Source organism: Simochromis diagramma, unplaced genomic scaffold (assembly GCF_900408965.1).
Source record: "Simochromis diagramma unplaced genomic scaffold, fSimDia1.1 OVJJ01000178.1, whole genome shotgun sequence".
Classification (NCBI taxonomy): Eukaryota; Metazoa; Chordata; class Actinopteri; order Cichliformes; family Cichlidae; genus Simochromis; species Simochromis diagramma.
The window spans coordinates 1-21097 of NW_024387085.1; the positions used below are offsets into that span (position 1 = coordinate 1).

Consider the following 21097-nt stretch of genomic DNA (forward strand, 5'->3'; position numbering starts at 1 on the left):
CTCATCTCTGTGCTTGTCCTGCTAGACCTCAGACCTGTTTCTGACCAGGATATGGCCTTCAGTGCACACATGAAACCATGATGTAGGACTTTCTTCTCCCAGGATAAAAATGACAAATATCCTGTTTCAGAGTGATGCTGAAAAACTGGTTATGCAGCAACAGGTTTAGGCTGCTGGGGGATTCCCATGATGCACTGGGTGTTTCTGCTTCACTCACTATGGTTTAACAGACCTCTCTGCATTGAATCATATCTGTTATTAACCTCTGTCTCTCTTCCACAGCATGTCTTTATCCTGTCTTCCTTCTCTCACCCCAACCGGTCGCAGCAGATGGCCCCGCCCCGCCCCTCCCTGAGCCTGGTTCTGTGTTATTCTTTACCTTACAATATAGAGCGCCTCAAGGCCACTGTTGTTATGAATTGGCAGTAATCAAATCGAATTGAACTGAATCAGGAGGAATAAGTGTTGAAGGCAGGAGACCTGCTGACATGGCTAACCTCGCGTCTGGAAAAGATCATTGCTGTAGTTACATCACAACAGTAACTCTGAAAGTGATAATCATTCGCTGATAACTAATAACTGAGGCGTGCACCTCAGTGATTCTGACAAAATGCCATTGAATTATGTCATCATAGCATGACGAGTGGAGAAACCGGGAATTCTGGGTGGATGTTTGAACACTTCTTGGAAAATGCATCTGTTTCATTTTTTAGAGTTTATTTAAAAACATCAGGGAGACAGTCCTGAGGTAAGCACACAGACCTGTCCGTGGGCGGAGTTTCCTCTATCTGGGACACAAACAGATGCTGAAGGAGGGTTTTCTAACCCACTGACACTTAAGGTTGTTGCGTGTGGGAGCTCCATGTCAAACTGGAAGGGGGGTCGTTGCAGATCACTGGAGACATTTACTTTGAAGGGGGGTGAAGTTCAAACAGAAGGTAACATGAGTTTGTCCCTCAGGAGCATAATCTACGCCTTCCTGACCAGAGGACGACCCATCCCGCTGATCATCATAGTCTACGCCGTAATCTTCTGCTCGCTCAACGGTTTCCTGCAGGGCCACTTCCTGCTACACTGCGCTCGCTTTGAGGACACCTGGCTGACCCGCGCCCGCCTCACTGCAGGTGAGTCACAGCTACACCCACCAGTCACCATGAGGCCTCGCCACCATTGTCCTGAAGATTTCGTTTCAAGGCTGTAAAAACTACATTACCCACAGTCCTTGGTGGGTTTTTCCTTAAAGAGGAATGTTTAACAGCGAGGCTTTGATTGGTGTGGGTCAGTGAAGGGCATGATGGGAGTCGTAGCTGGACGTCCCGTAGTGACTTTAGTCTTTAATCCAGACCACACTGACCAATCACCATCATCCGTTATCATTACATCAAGAAGGCAGCAGTCGTAGGAGGAAGATGCAGTGAAGTCCTCCACCATCACGCCTCCACACAGAGAGGTCATGTCAGGGTCACCACGTATATGATTGCTGATTCAAACATCTGCTGACTTTTACCTTTAAAAGTCTTCTGTTTTCCACACTGGGATAAAACTACGACAGGAAAGCCAACTCGGCTTCAGCATCTGGCTGGTTGGTTCTGTGTTCTGGTTCTGTGTTCTGGTTCTGTGTGTGGTCTCCATGATGCTCTGCGGCTTCATGGAGACCACACACAGAACCTGCATTACAGTCTGCAGTCTGGATTCAGGGTCCTGGACCGTTGGCAGACAAGCTAAATTTATATTCCTGATCAAAGCCCACTCATAATCACGTCTTTATAAGTTTAGTTCGGCTAATCTTACACATGGGAACAGAACTCTGACACTAATAATAATCTTATTGGTTGTTGGGCCATCAACACGATTCAACGTAAGAAAAAAGGAATCAGGTGACGTACACCAGGCCTCAAAGAAGACAGCAGCTCGTATGAACATGTAAGTTTATGCAGGTAAACCTCAGCGAAAGGCTACCTGGTCACCCAGGAAACCAAGCCCAAAGTGCCAAGCTGTCAGCTACAAAGTGATGTGTGGGTGGAGCTTTAGACCAGGTGATTTTACCTGTCTTGTGAAGCTGTACAGGCGCATCTGATGAACTCTGTCTGTGTCTGAAGGTATTGTTGTGTTTGCACTCGGTATGATCATCAACATCCACAGTGACTACATCCTGCGTGGGCTGAGGAAACCTGGAGAGGTTATCTACAGAGTCCCCCATGGTACGTCGCGTCCTCCTCGTGAGCAGACCTCCTCGCCGTTAGAGGCTGCTGCCTCTCGTTAAGCCGCTGCTGTCTCTGTGTTTCAGGGGGCATGTTCGAGTTTGTGTCTGGGGCAAACTTCTTCGGGGAGATCGTGGAGTGGTGTGGATACGCTGTAGCTGTCTGGTCTTTGCCAGCCTTCGCCTTCACCTTCTTCACCATCTGCTCCATCGGGCCCCGAGCCTGCATGCACCACAGGTAACGAGCCTCTGACGAGGCTTTGCCGCTGCTGATGCGACTGGGAGAGTGTGATCATTAAGACAGCTGGTCCTCCAACAGGAAACACATTTCTGACCATTCCGAGTGTCCGGCTAAGTCCCTGAGTTTCTTTGACTCTCGTTAAAAAGTCTTTGGGGTCCAGAAATACTTGAGTGCCAGGTCAGTCCTGCACGGGGGGCTTCGTAAAGGTACTGAGGCGTGTGTTGTAGAGCACAGCGTCAGCATGTTTCACACAACGCTGATAAAAATGCTGCACAGTTTCCATTTAAAGGCTTCACTTTGTGTTTCTGGCTGTTAAACCCAAACACCATCATGAGAAGTTCTCTCCTCTGAAATGAAACTGTGCTTTCTGCAGAAACTACCAGCAGAGGTTCGAGGACTACCCTCGCTCCAGGAAAGCCATCATTCCCTTCATCCTGTGAGGAGCACCGAGCTCGGCCGACTCCGGAGATTGAAATCTGCTCCTCTGATCCGAAGTTCTTTACCAGCTTCACTCTTCATCCAAAGTTTATGCATTTGTTTAATCATCACCTGCATGGTTTTTACTCCTGACGTTGTCCTAGTGTTCCCCTTGATGACGTAGCTTCCTCTAATGAGCATCTGACTTCAGAGCGCGTCCTCCTGTGCTGGCGCGTGCATCATGCACAGAAACGAGCCTCGACCCAAAGACGTGAATGAAGATTTAAATTTGACGCTGTTCGGATTCTTTCACCTGCTGGCTCCACACGGCCTGTTTTTTAGTTCTGATGTAGCAGCGCGTGCAGGCTGGAAGGCGGTGTTCTGGATATCGTCATTTGTGTTATGATGGAGGTCCGAGTGTGCGTGGGTCAGCCTGGTTCGCTCTGAGGCCAGCATGCCGTACTAACAGGACATTTTTAACAATCGCATTTGTGATTAATGGTTTTTAAATGGTCTTCGTCTTACTGCCGTTTAGCTAAAATCATCTTTGTTCACGTTTATACTTTTTATTGTTTGTCATTGTTTGTTGGCTTTAAACAGCTGAAAAACCTCAAGCATACCAAAGCTGAACGCAGACTGTGAGCGCATGGTGACAGGAAGTGACAACTCAAGTAAAGCAGGAAGTAACCAGACACAGCAAAGAGAAGAAAGCAGAAGAAAACTGAGCAAATGTAAAACTTTAAAGGTTTCCAGGTTATTCTTAGTGACTTCAGCATGTCCAGGCGTCCGTGTGAAACGGGCTCCAGATGAAGGCAGGAGGTCATCCTCACACACTGAAGATTGGCTTCCTCTTTGTGTGGAAGGATTTTTGTCATTTTATGATTTTGTATTATTAAAAACACAAAAAAATTACTTTCATATTTAATAGGGGTGCAACGATATTCGTATCGATATTGAACCGTTCGATACAGTGCTTTCGGTTCGGTACGCATATGTATCGAACAATACAACATTTGTAATTTATTTGATCAACTTTCCTTCTGACGATGCTGTCTGTGTTGAGCGCTCAGTGGATCTGCGTTCGACTACACCTATGCGCTCAAAGAATTTGTGTGTTCTGTTCTGTTTTTTTTGCTGTTTCTTCAAATGTTCAATAAAAACATGTATGCTAATTCATAACGAAGAAAGCTTTGTAATGAAGACTGTCATTTCAAAACACTGCCCGCCCCCCCGCGGTCCGCAGCGCTGTTGAAAAGGCTGTGGAAGTTCCTGTATTAAACACGTAGACCTGTGACACAAAAATCACCAAACTCGGACGACCACAGACTGTTTTTCTTCGTGGTGATGAAGGAAAACGCTGGGTTGGCATGTAAAAGGGCATTTATTCCCTTCAAAGACCTGCAGTTCAAAAAAAGCGCCCCTCGACAGCCAAACCCATCTGTTCTCTGATTGGATTGTTACATTTGTGATTGACATGACATTGGCCAATCAGATGAAAGGAAGAAAAATAGGGTCAAAATTCGTACTTGTAACTTGCGCAGTTTTTTTTGGCTAAGTCCACACACAAATTCTTTTTACACATACGAAACTGATTTACAAGTACAAAATATTTATGACCACATTTTGAGCCCACAGGTTATTTACATTATTATGTAAATAACAAAATAAAGCAAAAATTGGGAAACGTAAAGTCCGAAGTCTTTATATTAAGGGCCATCAGTCAAACAATATTGTTTGCTCTGGGCAGTGGTGGTCCTAGCCTGTTTGGCGCCCCGGGCGAACACTCCCTCTGGGAGAGTGAACCCCCCCCAACATACACACACACACACACACAAAACATATTAAGGATTGTACATTAACATAAAGCTGTTGTCGAAATTCACCAGAGAAACACACACATATGAAGAGAGAGAGAGTATGCATAGTATGCAAACAGCTACCAAACAGCCATCATAATTCTTCATACAATGAGAACAGGACGAATCAACAATTGACAACGACTAATTAATATTAAAATCTGTAACATAATGTATTGTTCAGAGTTTACAATACAACTTTATTTGTATAGCACATTTAAAAGACCAGTGGTACACCAAAGTGCTTTACAATAAAAAGAGGAAAATTAAGACAATAAATAAAAGACTATTAACAAAGTACCACATATGTCATCAGGTTAAGGGCACTAATTATACAACAATAAAAGGGAATATAAGAACAAAGTTACTAAGAACAGATATAGCTAAAAGATAAAGTACATAAATAAGAAATTGAACCAAATATAAAACAGGGACGCTAACTAGATGGAAAAGCTATGTTGAATAAATGAGTTTTTAAACAGGATTTAAAAGATAAAACGGAGTCTGACGCACGGATAGCGATGGGAAGGTTGTTCCGCAGATTCGGTGCAACCAGGGCAAAAGCACGGTCACCCCTCGATTTAAGTCTAGATCAAGGCTGAGCCAGGAGTAATTGGACTGAAGACCTGAGGGCTCACCCAGGGACATATAGACTAAGAAGATCGACAAGATAACGAGAGGCTAAATTATTTATAATTCTAAAAGTGAGCAACAATATTTTAAATTCAATGCGATATTTTATGGGTAGCCAATGCAACTCAATAAGAACTGGGGTGATAGAGGCATACTTTCTAGTGCCAGTCAGGAGGCGAGCCGCAGCATCCTGGACAAGCTGAAGTCTGTGAAGGAGAGCGGAGTGAAGACCAAAGTAGAGGGAATTACAGTAATCCAATCGAGAAGTCACAAAAGCATGAATGAGCTTTTCAAGATCTTTATGAGGGACATAGTGCTTAGCCTTGGCAATAAGGCACAGTCGGTAGAAGCTAGATTTGATTACTGAAGACACTTGTTTGTTAAATTTGAAAGACCTGTCTAGCAGAACCCCTAGGTCACTAACTGAGTCAGAGAAAGAAGTGGCAAAGGAACCAAAGGTATCAGCTGATAGGCCCCTAGGGATATGGTTGCCAAACACCACAATCTCCATTTTCTTTTCGTTCAGGATAAGGGAGTTGTCTGAAAGCCATTCTCTGACTTCTCTCACGCACTCGAGGAAGCAGTGCAATGAAGGAGCAATGTCGTCATCATCTAATTGAAAATAAATCTGTATATCATCGGCATAGAGGTGATAAGAAATGTTATATTTTTCAAAGATTAGTCTGTTACGGTTGCTATTTTTACCATTTCTTCTTGGAGCAACTGTAACCCACATTATTTCCTTAGGGATTAATAAAGTATTCTGACTCTGATTGTTTCAGGATGACCTGCCATTATCCAATCACACATCTGCTTACCTGCATCTTTTGCTCGTTTCTCCTCCTGATGGCTTTGAACTGTTTTTGTCCATCTTGGTTTTAATTTTGCACTCCAGTATGAACACAAGTCCCCCAACCCGAGGATCAGCACAACATAACCTAACACACCTACACCTTAGTTCACAGATTCACTTTGTCTAAGGTTTATTTCTGGGATTTCACACAACCCAGGATTCAAATCATGAATACATGATGGGCTTGGATTTACAACATTATGAATGAAATGTGCTCTATTTGGAAGCAGCTGGCCCCGCCCCTTTCGACGGGTTGTGTGAGACTTTAAATCATCAAAATATAAATTATAAATTGTTATTGATCCTTTACCCCGAGTCCTAAAGTGTAGATTTATTTTCTCACTCTTCTTATATTTATTGTTTGTTTACTTGCACTGCTGTAACTGGAGCCTCGTCGTCTCGTCTCTCTATATGCTGGACTGTTTGTAGCGGGGATGACAATAAAGTTTACTTTGACTTCAGCAGCGCGCAGGCGCACCGAGGGCTCTCGCGCTCACTTTTTGCGTATAGAATTTCTAAAAAACATCGGTGCAAATGATAAGTCTGCATCATGATGTCTGGTGTTTTCGTGTTTGTTGGTTTGTTTTCGTGTTGTTTTATTTTGTTAGTTGGTTATTAGACACTGCTCCAGCTGGTCAGAGACTCCCCCGCCGCCCCGCCCTCTCCTCCCTGTGCTGCAAGCAGCAGGAGCAGCTCGCAAACGGAGGGCGCCCTTACTCCCAGCAAAGGGGCGACAGAAAACCGATCGGTGCCTGTGACATCCCCAAGATGCGCTGGCTGATGTCGGGGCAGCATGAGTACGAGCATTTTTTTTTTTTTGCCGAGGCCCGTGATGCCGCCCCCCCGACACGATGCCGCCCCGGGCAGCCGCCCGTGTCGTCCGTATCTAAAACCGCTACTGGCTCTGGGTCTTAACAGAGCGCGTTGTGTGTGACGTCTTCTTTTGCGCATGCGGCCGCTTTGAGCGTTCACACTAGAGCGCGTTTGCTGTCACATTTTATTTGTAGTGTGAACAAGCAGACAAAAAAATCGGATTTGATCAAAAAATCGGATTTGAGCATCAAGACCTGCAGAGTGAACGCAGCCGTAGTTTGCTGAGTTTGCTGTGTTTGGATATTTTATGGGAAAATATTCTTGACATGATGAAAATAATATTCGTTACAGCAGAAGCGGTGTCTGCTTTACAAATTACTTCAGATGATTAAATTAACCTTGTTTTATTTTGTCTGTGCTCTCTTTTTATGACAACCGTTCTTCCTGAGTTATTTCTATGCTCCTTGTATATACGAAATTATATAAATGATACAGAAAACCAACAGTATAATTTATTGTGTCAAATTATGAATAAATAAAGGGTATTTTATTTTGAAGTGCCGCTGAGGAGACCGGAAGCATTGGTACGCCGGATCCACAACAAACATGGCGGACGGTAGGTTGATTGTTAGCCATTGATGGCGTTTTTCGTTGTAATTCGGGTTCTTTGCTCCGTGATTCCGGTTGATTTCGTTGTTTAATGGTCGCTTTGAATCTCAGCAGGTCGGTTTCCGCTTCAGGAGAAGTTAATTTGGCAGAAAAGAAGCGTTAATGCGGGGCTAAGCTAGCCCGCCTGCAGCGCGGCGCAGGCTCGGTGCCGATAACGGAGACAGCCCGGGAGAAACGAGCTGAGCCGCTCTTTGCGCCACAGGCTTCCTCCTGGAAACAAAGACGTTCAGAGATTTTCCTTCGACGGCGTTAATTCCGCAAACAGACTTGAAGATGTTCCGTTTAAAGTTCATCTACGCCAAACTCCATTCAGAAAATGTCCATTTCTGCGACTCTTCACTTCTCTGTATTTAAACGGGTGTATTTTTGCACCTGTTTGTTATTCCTGAGCTTTTTTATCAATCCGCCGGGGTCAGCATCGATACAGTTATAGATGTGAGTTAGTTTGTGCCAAACTTAATCGAAAAATCAGCCACTTTAGGCTCGTCTATCTGGCAGCACAGAGGGGAAACCATTTGTGTGGAGCTGAAATGGTTAAACCAGTCACGTGTTAATTGAATTTGACCACCTATGAATCAAATACAAGCAGGACTGATAAATGAATTGTTGGGGTGCTCATGGTGTCTCTGTGCAGCAGCTGCACGCACAGTTTTCAGCAGCTCTTCTTTGTGTTTCAGATCACACAGAGGTGGAGCAGTCCATGGAGGGACACACACCTGTGAGTAACACACACACACACACACACACACACAACACACAACACACAAACACACACGTGTGACCTGTTTCTCTGATCAAAGTGTTTAAAATCCTCCTGCAGGTTTCTGAAAACCCACACGCAGAGTATGGCCTGACAGACAACATCCAGGTAAAACACACACAGACACACACAGCCCTGTGCTTGATGTGAAGCCTGCCGCAAACTCCCAGCATGCTTTGCTGCTGCTCCTCAGAGGACGGTGGAGAACGAGAAGGCGAGCGCAGAGAAGATGTCGAAGCAGAAAGTGGACCTGCAGGCGCTGCCGACCCGGGCGTACCTGGACCAGACGGTGGTCCCGATCCTGCTGCAGGGGCTGTCGGTGCTCGCCAAGGACAGGTACACACACACACAAACAGAGTTGGCAGCTTGCGACCAATCAGAAACATGGACATGTCTACCTGCAGCAGAACCGGAGGGAGCTGCTGTGTTAATAACATTTATTCATACAGACTGACGTACTATTAGCCTGCTGCACGAGTACAGATGGGCGGGGCTATAAGTGTTTCAAGAGCTCAGGAAGTGCGGAGCAAAGTTTGGAGTTGCTTCCTGGATCAGCGCTCCGGTGTAGAAGAAACAAACGCCTCGCTGGATTCTGAAATTTCAAACCATGTCCTCCCAAACAAGAGCAGCAGAGGTCTATTAACACATAGTGAGTGAAGAAGAAGCACCCAGTGCATCATGGGAATCCCCAGCAGCCTACACCTATTGCAGCATAACTACGGAAGCAGATCCTCAGCAGTAGGGATAGTTTGTAATTCCGTGCTGGGCGACAGCTTCGGTGCTTCTTGTTTAATGGCGCTCTGATTGGCGGCGGCAGCATGGTCGACGTGTTTGCCGTGTTGAACCTCGTCCATGTGTTTTCCACTCAGACTCCCAGAAGTGCTTCCGTGCGCCGCTGTGACCTGCAGTCTGCGCGAGCTCGTCCTGTCGTCTCATTCAGGAAATATTTACTCGTTAAAATTCATGTGTTGAACTTTCTGATCTCACTCTGCCTAAAATGCCTCCGCTGAAGGTTTGTTTCCTCTTTCAGACCGCCGAACCCCATCGAGTACCTGGCTGCGTTCCTGCTGAAGAACAAATCCCAGTTTGAGGAGAGAAATTGAAGAGCCTCATTGGTCGAAGCCTGTTTCTGTTTGTTTTCTTTTTTTAATTAAAAATAAAGGATGTGGAAAAACATACTGTGCTCTGGGCTTTTATTCTGAAAGGCTGATTCTGCTCTGTGCTACTAGTGAAAAGTTCTTTCAAAGTTAAAGAGAAAAATTTGTTAAATGGGGTAAAAAAGATTAATAAAAACCTCATGAAGAGCGAGGAGGGGACGTAAGATCACAGCAGTTTGAGGAAAATGCTTTCAAGAATTTGTAACTTTAATTTGTACGTTTAAAAACAAAATTATTTTCAAATATGAGATTTAACTGTTCTGAGATTTAAATATGAATGTTCTGGATGTTTGAGGGGGAAATGGGTGCGAACATTTGTTTAATGCAGTTTCCAGACAAATAATCTGGAACTAAATGTAAGCTTTAAAAGACGAAATCAGTTTGACAAGAAAAATAATTTTTATTGTGAGAATGAAAACACTGAATACACGACAGGAAACCAAAATCAGGAGCCAACCAAGGCTAAAAAACCAGATTATATTTATTGCACAAAAACAAAGAACTGGAACATTTAAGACCCGCCCAGGTAGTGTTGAAGCTACAGCAGATTATTAAACATGGAATCATCCAGAAAGCACCTGCTCAGTCTCTGTACGGCGTCCCGCCAGGCCCAAAATTCAGTGTTTCTGCTTGCGTTCAGAAAATACATTAAAAAGACAACGGCTAAAATAAATATATTAAAGTTATAATTAGTCAGTTAAAAAAAGAGCAAATTTTGTTTTCAGTTTGAAAATCTGAGCAGTGCTGCCACAAACGCACAAAAACATCCAGCTGTATGCTTCCTGTCTGCACAGGAAGTGGGAAACTGTGAGAACACTTTGTGCACGCCATCGGCTCCTAACGAGACGTTCACAGTAACCATGAGCTCGTTCAGCTCAGGCTGCTCTGAACACCCAGTGTCTCTGTTTTTTTACACTCTGGATCTGGATGATGTCACTGAGAGGGGAGAAACCCAACGCACTTGTTTACGAGAGCAGCCAATCAGAAAAGAGCCAGCGTAAACACCTGAAACGGCTCGTTTCAGACAGGCTGGCTGCACTGAGGTGCGGTGTCAGGTAAAGAAGGATGATTACGAACTGGGAATCATGCAAAGCTGCTGTGGGAGAATCAAAACACGGAGCTGGAAACGAGCAGAAGAGTTTCAGCTTTCATTAACAGCAGCCTAATTATGTCAGCGTTACTGTTTCCAGCTGTGCTCACGGCTCTTCACTCGATTGTCCAATGAAAGGTCAGAATAGACCCACGTGTGACCTCTGACACTGAAGCTACAGGCATCTGTGACGCTGCGAGCGCGGCTGCAGCTGTTAATGATGAATTCGTTCTATGTTCAGGTTTATAATGTTTATAAATGTTTCAGTGAGGCGGCATCGCTGACATACGCAGCCCCAAAGACTCAAATACAAAGACAGGAAACCCAGTTTGCACTTTTATTTTTTAACTTTTTTTCCCTTCTCGATCAAAATTTAAATCCCGTCTTTTGTTTCATTCCCAGTTTTGTCGCTCTTGAAAACGAGACCTCGTGTCTCCTTTAGGTTTACCTGCTTAATTAAAGATGAAATAACAAAATAATAAGAATAACAAACATCCTTCTGGATAAAAGCGTGTCAGCAGGAAATACCCAATCACAGCGCTCAGCAGCTGCTTCAGACTCCTCCCACTGCACTTTTTAGATTCGGCCTCTCAGGGTTTCATGTCATGGCCCTGAAGCGCTTCACTCAAAGTGAGCTCGTCCCTCAGGTAAGTTTCATTAGGTCACATGACCCAATCAGACATCCCACCTGTTTCCTGAAGTTAGAGCGATGAGCTTAAATTAAGTGAAGAATGACGGGAACGTCAGCCAATCACAGAAAGTGGTGGTGACATCACCATCACGGCTTCAGCAACACGACAGAGACTACAGACAGGGTTTAAATATCAGTCAGCAGGTGACGTAGAAACAACCTGAGCAGAAACAACCAGGTAACAGCCACGCCCACCTTCCACACACTCTTACATCAGTTCCTGTGGTCTGAGGACGAGCGCAGGAAACAATCTTTGTGCGTTGCATCAACAAAAGGCAGCAGTCCAGCGAGATAACGAAGAGGGGGGTGAGGTGGGCGGAGCTTTGTCTCAGATGTAAAACTGGTGAGCGGCCAGGTTGTCCATGAAGGGCTGAACCAGGAAGTCCGTGGAGAAGTAGAAGACGAGGCCGAAGGTGATGGAGATGGGCAGCGCCGGCAGAGCCTTCTTAAAGATGGCCAGCAGCAGCAGAGTGAGGCACAGACCCTGAGACACAGGTGAGACAGAGGCACAGGTGAGACAGAGGCACAGGTGCAGGTTTAAGTGAGGAAGCCCTGCGTGCCTGACGAGGGCCTGCGCAGCTCATACGATTAGTTTTACATGTTTGACGTCGGCTCCTGTTGATCTCAGGTGGAAACGTTTTACTTTTCATGTTTCATTAAACTCACCTAAGTGTGATCGAGGATGGTGTGATGACAGAGGGCAGACAGGCTGTAACTCAGAGCTGTGAGGCGGGGCCGGGACACGCCGCCGTGGTGGATGAGCGCCGTTGTGTCAGCGCGGGATTTATCTTTTTTAGAGACATCGAGATCCTTCAATGCTGTGATCTCGAAGGATCAGTCTCGACTGATTGAACTGGTTGTAAGTGAGAACCAGTGCATTCAGGTCCTGGGTTGTGTGCGCCCCTCGCCCGCCCATCGCCCTGGTTACCCGTTTTCTGTCCTGTCTGCGGCTGTGGTCGGCGTGGTTTCATCTAAAAAACTGTCTCAGTAAATATGGTTACGGTCGGTGTGTGCTGTTACTCTGACCCAGCTCAGGTGTATCCTGTCACCTGACCCTCCTCACAGCCCCGCCTCCCCCGACCTCGGCTTCCTACTGTAAATGCGTTTAAATGCAAGTCTGTCCAAAACACAGAACATGCCAAAGTTTTGTTGCGTCACTTGTGACGTTTCTCTTACTAAATCAAAGTTAAGACTCTGAAGTTGAATCTAACGTCTGCGCACACAGGATATTTTAACGTGTCCTCTTTGTGGCCACGAAGCTGTAATTCCTGCGCCAGCCCGAGCCCACGCCTGCATTGTGGACGGGCGACGTCAGATTCTTGGCACACCTGATCCGGGTTGGTGTGACTGTAGACGCTGAGTTTGTTGTGGCGTAGATATCAGGGAGTCAAACGTAAAACTTACGATAAGAATGGCAACGAAGCAGGCGAGCGTTGTGTTCCAGTCACCCCCGGTCGCCGCGGCTTTTCCAACCAGAACGCTGTAGAAGATGAAATCGCCGAGGCCTAGCTTCACGCCTCCTGCACACACAACAGAGACGCATCAGAGAATTGCAGACGCCATTAACCTCGGACACCTGAGCGACGGCGGACTCACTGTCCTCCTCCATCTCGTCCTCTGGAAGCAACCTGGAGTGTCTGCTGGGAGGCTCCGCCCTTCCGTCGCTTTGCTCCACCTCCTCATCTGAAAAACAAAATGGCGTCCGAGCAGCAGTATTAGCTCTGTGGACGAACACACAAATGTGGAGATGTTATGGGCGCGATACCTGACCTGGTTCAGAGCGTTGAGTCTCATTGGGGCTCGCCATCCCCACCGTCCACACCATGGCGGCTGAACACAGAACAAAATGAAAGGTGATGTCATCGGGCTGCGGTTTTAGATTCGACCCGAGGATCGTGATCGCCTCAGGACGTAAGAGCGCTGCAGCGGCTCGACGTCAGAGTCTGAATCTGGTTTCATTATAGCGGAAGTTATCATGTGACGGCAGCGTCACGGCCAGGAAGCCCTCATGAACTTGCGCTTCACGACGGGAACGTCTAATCGGCTGATTTACGAGTTTCTTATTAGCCAAGATCGAAAGGTTCCAGGAAGTGCTTCCCAAAAACCAACTTTCTGTTTCTGAGTTTCCCTTCGAGCTCGTCTCTGAGGCGCTTCCTCTGGGCGCTCCGAGACTTCAGAGCTGCAGACGGGAGGTCAGCAGAAGAAGACCTCGAAGGTTTGACCTTTAGTCGCATGTTCCTGAAACCTTCAGATTCCTCTTATAACGATCGGAGGAGGAAACAATCACAAACATTAGATAAACTGCAGAGCTGTTATTGATCGATAACAGCTGCTGGAAGCACTCACAGGAGTAGATGAGGGCGGGGAAGATGGGCTCGTTACGCTCCTGAGCCGTTTCCACCAACATCCTGAGAGGACCTTTAGGACTGAGGACGGCCACCAGGTCTGCAACAGCACAAACAACCTGAGCAAAGCATGATGGGAAAACAGAGCAGCACCGCCGCTTGGAGCCGCCAGGGAGCTCTCCACGACCCCTGCCCCCAGGTCTGAAGCCTCCACTCACCGTAGACGGAGATGGCGCCCAGGATGACCCAGGCCGACCACTCGGGCAGGTATTTGATGAAGACGAGGGCCATGAGGGCGCTGATGAGGATCAGGTAGGCCTGCTGCAGCTGGAGCGGGCCCTTCCAGTGGATGCAGATCATCCCCACCGCCCCGAAGTTCCAGATGATCACGCCCACCGTTGGGTAGTCCATAGCCAGGTTGTACGTCTTAAACACCTCCCTGGAAATCGGAAAAAGCAACACGAGCGTTGAGACGCTCCGTGACAAACGTTCTGCATCACGCTGTGGCGGCAGTATCCAATCACAGGACTCACCCCAGGTACATGAAGCTGAACCAGAAGAGCAGCATGAGGGAGGACAGGATGAGCCAGCCGTGGATGAACTGAACAAACACATCAAAGTGTCACTTCCTGTACAGCGCACACTGGTCCTCGAATGCAACGCTAGTCTATCATGCAGACGGAGTAAGCGATGGTGGGTCAATCAGTAACACGACAAGCAGCAACGCTCGGCGAGCTCACTACATCATCAAGTGTTTTACGGCGCGCATCATTTCCTGATATGGACGTCAGCGGGATGAACGTTCTTTCAAAGTGCGTTACAAACGTTTCACCAGCAGTGGGGGGAGGAGGAGTTTTCTGGGGGAGGTCGGCTTTCCGTTCCCACTAAACACAGGCTGCATGACATCACATGTGACATCACAGCACGTCTGCACTCAGCAGAAACCTCGGACGTCTCCTTCATCTACGTGAGCAACAGGAGAGGCGGGTGAATATGAGGAGGAGGAGCTCACCTTGTAGCAGCGATACTTGTACAGGACGACCAGGAAGATGGTCATGACCACGATGACGCTGATCATGATGATGGTGTTCAGGACGGAGTTGAGGAGGCGGCGGCCAACGGAGGAGGTGTTCTCCGTGAACGGCGTGTAGATCCTGCGGAGAAAAACATCACAGTTAGCTGACAGGGGAGGAGGTGGCGGCGTGTGGCGGCAGGAGCGAGGACCTACAGCTGCTGGTCCGTCTTCTCCGTGTAGAAGCTCACAGACTTGATGGTGGCAACCACGACGACCATGCATAGGGTGACGGGGATGAAGAGCATGATGACGTGCTTGGCGCCATACTTCAGGGTCAGCTCTTCTTCCTCAGCTTCCACCTCCGGATCTGACCCGCCGCCGTCTGCAGCGGCCGCCCCCGGCCTCCTGCTTATCCCCGCCTGCACCAACAGAGGGCAACACATGGCGTCAGCGCAGCGGGACACGTGGGAATGAAACACTGGAGAGACTCAGTGAACGGAAACTGACCTTTAACCTTTTGGTTGGCGTGCCATTGGGGGGCGTGAGGTCTGAGTCCGGTATGTAGGAGGGGAGCGCGGGAGACTCGGACCGGACCAAGGCCGACCTTTCGTTGTAGATGTCTTCATCGCTGTCGGAGGCGTTCATGGCGTTCTGACTCTGCAACAACAGGAAACAGCACAAATCATCTGACAGGGCGAAAAACCGACGCAGGAACGCGATGACGGTCCACGATGACGGTCCACGCCTGCATCTGGTCCCTTTCTGACAAACCCGCCTACGCCTTTTAAAAAAACTTTTATAACCAGCAGCTGAGACCTGCAGTTCCTCTGGCGTCCAGCAGGGGCAGCACTGTCATCCCCACAGACTTTGGTCTCTGTAGGTGATTTCCTGTGGGGCACCTGCACCTGACGAAGCTGTTTAAATCGCAAGCTTAAAGTTTGCATTACTGGGGGCGTGGTCTGTTTGACTGACAGGTGGCTGTAGCCGTCTGTCCCTCTGATGGACTCGTCTCCATCGGAGCGTCTTCAGCTCGACTACACCGTCTCCAACTTTATTCAAACCTTCGGTACCGCTCGTCTCCACCCCTGGATGGTGGAGCCCGGGATTCTAACCACCACCTGTCTCTGTCCTCGCACATGTCCACCCCACCTGTCACCTGTACTTCCGAGAGCCCCTCACATTAAACGTGAGTTCGTTTTTTCGCCTCCGCTGATGAATTCACGGCATTACCGGATCTGTCCGCTTCAAACCAGACCGGCTTCGGTGCGACTGACTGCGGCACAAAGTGCGCCTTTTCCGCTGTGACTGCGCTTTAACGGGCGGCTCTGTCCGCACACGGAAGCCATCGGAGCGATCGGTGATCGATAACAGCCAGAAAAAGCGAGTTTACCTGGATCACAGCGGAGACACCACAGCAAACACCGATCAGAAGACCCGGAAGAAGGCAGTCAGCTGACCCGCACAGCACGTGACCTGCCGCTACGTCACAGTATAGTTTATTGGCGGTTGTCAAAGAGCAAAGTGGTGCGTTACCGGAGTGTGTCAACAACAAAATCAAATAAATTCAAACCTAACAAACGAGTCTGTGTTAAAAACATGCTCTGATAACTTTCTCCAGTTTCACTTATCTGACCAGCTTCCAGCATCAGATTTCTGGTCGTTTCTTTTCTCTGTTGCAGTCACGCTTTCCTGTTCGGTGTTTTCCGATATAACGGTCTGCTCTCTGCTCTTCCTGTGCTCATTCTCCTCCTTTCCTCTGGATGTTGTAAAACCACGGCGCACTGCCTTTGCCGCCTTTCTTTCACTTTGTGCCGTCTTCTACTCTCCGTCCTGCTAACACTGACAATCCACTGAAAGTCTCTTTTTGCTTCCTTTGCTCCCCTATCTGCTGCTTCGTTTCCCTTAACTCCAGGATGTGTTGTTCAAGTTACTTGAAAAAAGTAATCAGTAACTAATTACTGATTACTTATTTTCAAAAGTAATTAATTACTTAGTTACTTTTTAAAAACACGATTTACAACCTGAAGAGGTGATAAAGTGATAGATCTTTCAGCCCAGTTCTACTTTTTCTGCATAATCATCATACAAAATGTAATCAAATGGAAAAGTCTCTTTTTAAAACTTGTTTTATTAGTTTTAATCTTTTAACTTTATGCATCAAGCAAAAATGTAATTATATGCAACATTCACTGACTGGAAGAAATTAGTTTAACATTTAAACCTATTTTCTGCACATTCCAGCACATAAAATAAAATATTTTTTGTGTTTACACTCAGTCTTTCAAATAGATGCAAGTAAAACACAGCAGAAAATAAATAAAGTCAAAGACTCAGGGTCCTGTTGCTCTATTTTCACCTGTAAAGCAGGAGTGGGGCAGGCGGAGGTTTACCCTGGTGCAGGTGTGCCGCGGTCAGTGGAAGAATCCGCGAGTTTCTCTGTGAATGTCACATTACGTCGTAGCTACTCGGTGCTTGTTTAGGGTTTTTTCGCTGTAAAAATAAGTTTTCATCCCACGCACAACGAACACTAATGTTTTTGTCACTTTTTATGGAATCAAACTCAAAGACATTAAAATATTACAAATATTCATGTTTTTAAAGCTTTCTTGTTGTGACAGGAACAAACTTTCTGTTTCTGTCCTGAGAGTGGACAGCTTACATTTACAGATGTGGAGTTTGATCGATGAGGGAAACACATGCGAGTCTTTCTCACTAAAGTCAGTAAAACCAAATAACACATTTTGGTACAAAAGTACAAATTCTGATCAGATGCTGTCAGAGATGAAACTAACGATATGTTTCCATAAAACCCGAGTAAAGGCAAATGTTTCTGTATCGGTCTTCTGTTTTTGAAGGAAGCTTTAAGGAGACTCTGTCAGGACAGGGCGGGGCATGGACAGGTGTGGGGATACTGGGATGTTACACCTGTAAGGAACGCTGAGTAATTATACAATGAGCCTGTGTTATTGAATAGTTGACTTACAAGAAGAATACCATCATTAAACCAGTTTTCATAAAAGAGCGATTTGATTTGTAAAGAATGTTACAAGATGTTCCAAATATAACATATTTGTGAGCAAATGTTGAGCTTTGTTATAGGTGTGTGGTGCAGAGAGGAAGGACTGGCAAATTAACAAAATCCAAGAAACTCCAAATGAAGCCAAAAAAGACACAAAGCGCTTCAAGCTAAAGAGGAAATGGTAAATGGCCTGCATTTGTATAGCGCTTTACTAGTCCCTAAGGACCCCAAAGCGCTTTTAAACTACATCCAGTCATCCACCCATTCACACACTGGTGATGGCAGCTACATTGTAGCCACAGCCACCCTGGGGCGCACTGACAGAGGCGAGGCTGCTGATCACTCACGCCACCGGGCCCTCTGACCACCACCAGTAGGCAACGGGTGAAGTGTCTCGCCCAAGGACACAACGACCGAGACTGTCCAAGCCGGGGCTCGAACCAGCAACCTTATGATTACAAGACGAACGCCCAACTCTTGAGCGCTCAAGGTGTTCATAACACAGACACACTGAGGGAGATACTGGTGGAGGATACACGAGGAAAGGCTGAGTTTTGGACTCAGATCATTAAAATGAGACTACGCTCGACCTCCTGCTGTACCGTGTTCAGCCAGGACGAGTTTCTACGTTGTGATGTGACTCCCTTCGCTTCCTCAACACTGAGCTCCATCATTTGTTTTTAGCAGTGAACATGATGAACATGGATGAAGTGCACACTTTAACTGTTTAGTAATCACAGACGTTTTTAGTGCACGGTCTCAATTTTCAGAGGCTCTGAAGTAACAGGACAAACTCACATCATTTAAACACGACTGTCTTTCATACTTGGATCAAAACTGTGTCTGCAGCACGTTAAGCTGCTGGTTGTGGTCTGAGATCACTGATGCTGACAGTGCTGTGGAAACCAGTCTGCCCACAGCAGGTCTCATTAGTGTTAACAGGGTGCTGGAATAATCCAACAGGAAAATCCAGGCGAGCGCTCACTGAAGTCGGACTCTACAGATATTTATGACTCTAAAAATAAATATCTCTTGTATGCAGGGCTCTAGACTAACTTTTTGCCATGGGCGTACCGGTACGCGCACACAAATTTTATAATAATTGATATAATATAATGTGTTTTTCTGGATACACTGGGCTTTTTCAGCACTCAAAGATTGATGACACCGTGTCAGAGCACTGGCTATGAATTTCAGAAGGATCAGGCCTTAACAGAAAAGTTAGCAATAGTTCTTTTACTATTACAGCTACATCCATGTCTGTCGGGCCTAGGCTGCTCATAGGGCTGGGTATCATCACTGATTTCTATAATCCATTCGATTCCGGTTTTCAAAGTCCCGATTCGATTCAACTTAGCCTCAGACAGTCAGAAATATTATAATTCTGATCATTTATCAGCACTGACTTCATCAGAATTGTGAACATCACAGCAGATGCCTTTGTGTGAAAGTAACTGAGAATAAAACAGAAAAACATGAAGGAGATTTTCCTGGTCTGGCTTTTTATAGCAGATAACCTTAAAAATATTCTACAATGTTCTGCATATAAAGTTTAAATTTCTTCAGTATTGAACAACAGAAAAAATAGGCTTTCTTGTCCGAGGTCATTTAAGTGAAAAAGAAAAAGACCGCAGCCACAGCGCTGTAAACAACGGTAGACTGGTGGGTAATAAGCGAATGAATAATACAGAAAACAGAGATTGGAGACGGGAAACTGTTCTTGAAGTACAGAGAGAGAGAGAGAGAGAGCTAGCTGTGCATGGAGTGTGATTTTAATAGTCGTGGAAGCAAAACAGCAAAATCCATGACGACATTGATCAAATGTGAAGCACAGTTTGCTGCTTCTTTTGCTGCTGGCTCGGTGGATTTTGGTTGGAGAGAGACAAAACCTGCAGCTCAGAATCAGCGCAAAAAGACGTAATCACAGCGCGGACCGGACGCATCAGAACCGCTGAGCTCCGACAGCGTGTCCGTCTACGGGCCGTCGGGTGAGAAAGCCGAGAAAGACAAAGCTGATTCTGATGCGTGGGGTCTGTGTTTACGTCTTTGTGTGGAGTCCGTGTACCTGCTCTCATCTGCTGTTTGGTTGTTGTTGAAATGGTTTTGTGAGCTTTAATCTGAGAATCTGGCGTTTCTGGCAAAACACAGTTAAAAGCCGATTCAGGATTTAATGAATTGATATCGCTTTATTCAAGCTACTCACCTCCCACTTCCACCTGCACTTTCAACTGGACCACGGCCAATCAGAGAGGTCCCGCCCCTGACTATCTCTGATTGGTTTAGTCCACGATAGGAGCAAAATGTGTGTCTGTTGTTGACCACAAGGAAGGTTGCAGATTTTTTTTTTTTTTTTTTTTTTGCTACCCGAACAGTTGGTCGCACAGGTGCAACCAAATATTTTTTTTTAGTCGCACCACTGAAATTGGTCGCACTCTAGAGCCCTGGTATGGTAATAAATGCTGGATGACTGGTGAAAATGTCTGTACTGCAACTCAGCGTTTTAGCTGATGTCTATGTAGTTTGATTAGATCAGATCAGAGTCGATATGATGTAGCAGGAACCCCGTCGTCAGAGTTAAGGACCGAGCAGTAAAACAGCATTTTGTGCAGCACTGTGAAAGGATGTTAATGTTTTTATAATTTCCTGTTTCTTGCGAAGCTGCTGGAAACTTTTTGAGCCAAACCACAGGTTTTTCACTTCATCTCAGTATCTTCTATGTTCGCCCCCACCTTCATCTAAGAAATATTTCTAAATTGAACTCTATAATATCCTATGCCGAACTGGAGATTGTTATTCATGCTTTTATCTCATCACGACTGGACTATTGCAATTCCCTGTTTACTTGTGTAAACAAAGGTTCTTTGGAGCGTCTGCAGCTCGTTCAGAATGCTGCAGCAAGACTTTTGACGAAAGCTTCTAAATATTCACATATAACACCGTTGCTTATGCAGTTACATTGGCTTCCTGTCGAATTTAGAGTCCATTTTAAGATTTTGGTTTTAACTTTTAAGGCTCTTCAACAACAAGCACCACCATATATTATTGAACTTTTACAGCCCTATGCCCCTAGTAGGTCTCTGAGGTCGAGTAGTCAGGGCCTACTTGTCATTCAGTATACGAGACTGAAAACTAGGGGTGATAGAGCTTTTGCTACTGTCACCGCCAGACTGTGGAATTCCCTTCCTCAGGACTTACGATCCGCTGATTCATTGATTACTTTTAAAAAACAGCTAAAAACACATCTTTTTAAAATTGCTTTTTGCTAACTTTGTTTGTATCTTGTTTGTTTTTTTATTTTTATAATCTGTTATATCTTGTAAAGCACTTTGTGATTTCTA

General features: G+C 46.1%; 3 protein-coding genes across 6 annotated transcripts; 2 read left to right on the plus strand and 1 right to left on the minus strand.

The window, feature by feature from the left end:
* Nucleotides 1-294: 294 nt before the first annotated feature.
* LOC120742639 (3-oxo-5-alpha-steroid 4-dehydrogenase 2-like) lies at nt 295-3770 on the plus strand. 2 transcript variants are annotated; one of them, XM_040046066.1, is made up of 5 exons: nt 295-1124; nt 2100-2201; nt 2288-2438; nt 2520-2618; nt 2815-3770. In XM_040046066.1, exons 1-4 carry the CDS (start codon nt 863-865, stop codon nt 2581-2583), a joined length of 579 nt encoding a protein of 192 aa, XP_039902000.1. In that variant the 5' UTR covers nt 295-862; the 3' UTR covers nt 2584-2618; nt 2815-3770. The 2 variants fall into 2 exon arrangements, with proteins under 2 accessions (XP_039902000.1, XP_039901997.1); XM_040046063.1 differs by lacking the exon at nt 2520-2618 and having other exon boundaries at nt 301-1124.
* A 3735-nt stretch (nt 3771-7505) lies between these two features.
* dpy30 (dpy-30 histone methyltransferase complex regulatory subunit) lies at nt 7506-9618 on the plus strand. 3 transcript variants are annotated; one of them, XM_040046059.1, is made up of 5 exons: nt 7506-7629; nt 8360-8400; nt 8503-8550; nt 8636-8778; nt 9473-9618. In XM_040046059.1, exons 1-5 carry the CDS (start codon nt 7620-7622, stop codon nt 9543-9545), a joined length of 315 nt encoding a protein of 104 aa, XP_039901993.1. In that variant the 5' UTR covers nt 7506-7619; the 3' UTR covers nt 9546-9618. The 3 variants fall into 3 exon arrangements, with proteins under 3 accessions (XP_039901993.1, XP_039901995.1, XP_039901994.1); XM_040046061.1 differs by lacking the exon at nt 7506-7629 and adding an exon at nt 7712-7736; XM_040046060.1 differs by lacking the exon at nt 7506-7629 and adding an exon at nt 7795-8117.
* A 361-nt stretch (nt 9619-9979) lies between these two features.
* On the minus strand, nt 9980-16571 carry psen2 (presenilin 2). Its single transcript, XM_040046058.1, has 11 exons — nt 16131-16571; nt 15248-15397; nt 14954-15159; nt 14738-14879; nt 14259-14326; nt 13944-14164; nt 13727-13825; nt 13151-13210; nt 12977-13063; nt 12785-12900; nt 9980-11864 (listed from the first exon to the last, which is right to left on the minus strand). The coding sequence occupies exons 2-11, from the start codon at nt 15383-15385 to the stop codon at nt 11709-11711; spliced, it is 1293 nt and encodes a 430-aa protein (XP_039901992.1). The 5' UTR covers nt 15386-15397; nt 16131-16571; the 3' UTR covers nt 9980-11708.
* Nucleotides 16572-21097: the final 4526 nt, after the last annotated feature.

What these genes read in the sequence shown, in the direction of transcription:
- LOC120742639 (XM_040046063.1), top strand. Translation starts at nt 863, where the DNA reads ATGTCAAACTGGAAGGGGGGTCGTTGCAGATCACTGGAGACATTTACT. An exon ending in CCGCGCCCGCCTCACTGCAG is followed by an intron (nt 1,125 to 2,099) that starts GTGAGTCACAGC and finishes CTGTGTCTGAAG; the next exon opens with GTATTGTTGTGTTTGCACTC. An exon ending in TATCTACAGAGTCCCCCATG is followed by an intron (nt 2,202 to 2,287) that starts GTACGTCGCGTC and finishes TCTGTGTTTCAG; the next exon opens with GGGGCATGTTCGAGTTTGTG.
- dpy30 (XM_040046059.1), top strand. An exon ending in GCCTGACAGACAACATCCAG is followed by an intron (nt 8,551 to 8,635) that starts GTAAAACACACA and finishes GCTGCTCCTCAG; the next exon opens with AGGACGGTGGAGAACGAGAA. An exon ending in TCGGTGCTCGCCAAGGACAG is followed by an intron (nt 8,779 to 9,472) that starts GTACACACACAC and finishes TTCCTCTTTCAG; the next exon opens with ACCGCCGAACCCCATCGAGT.
- psen2 (XM_040046058.1), bottom strand. Translation starts at nt 15,385, where the DNA reads ATGAACGCCTCCGACAGCGATGAAGACATCTACAACGAAAGGTCGGCC. An exon ending in GAGAAGACGGACCAGCAGCT is followed by an intron (nt 14,880 to 14,953) that starts GTAGGTCCTCGC and finishes TTTTCTCCGCAG; the next exon opens with GATCTACACGCCGTTCACGG. An exon ending in GCTTCGTTGCCATTCTTATC is followed by an intron (nt 11,865 to 12,784) that starts GTAAGTTTTACG and finishes CCTGTGTCTCAG; the next exon opens with GGTCTGTGCCTCACTCTGCT.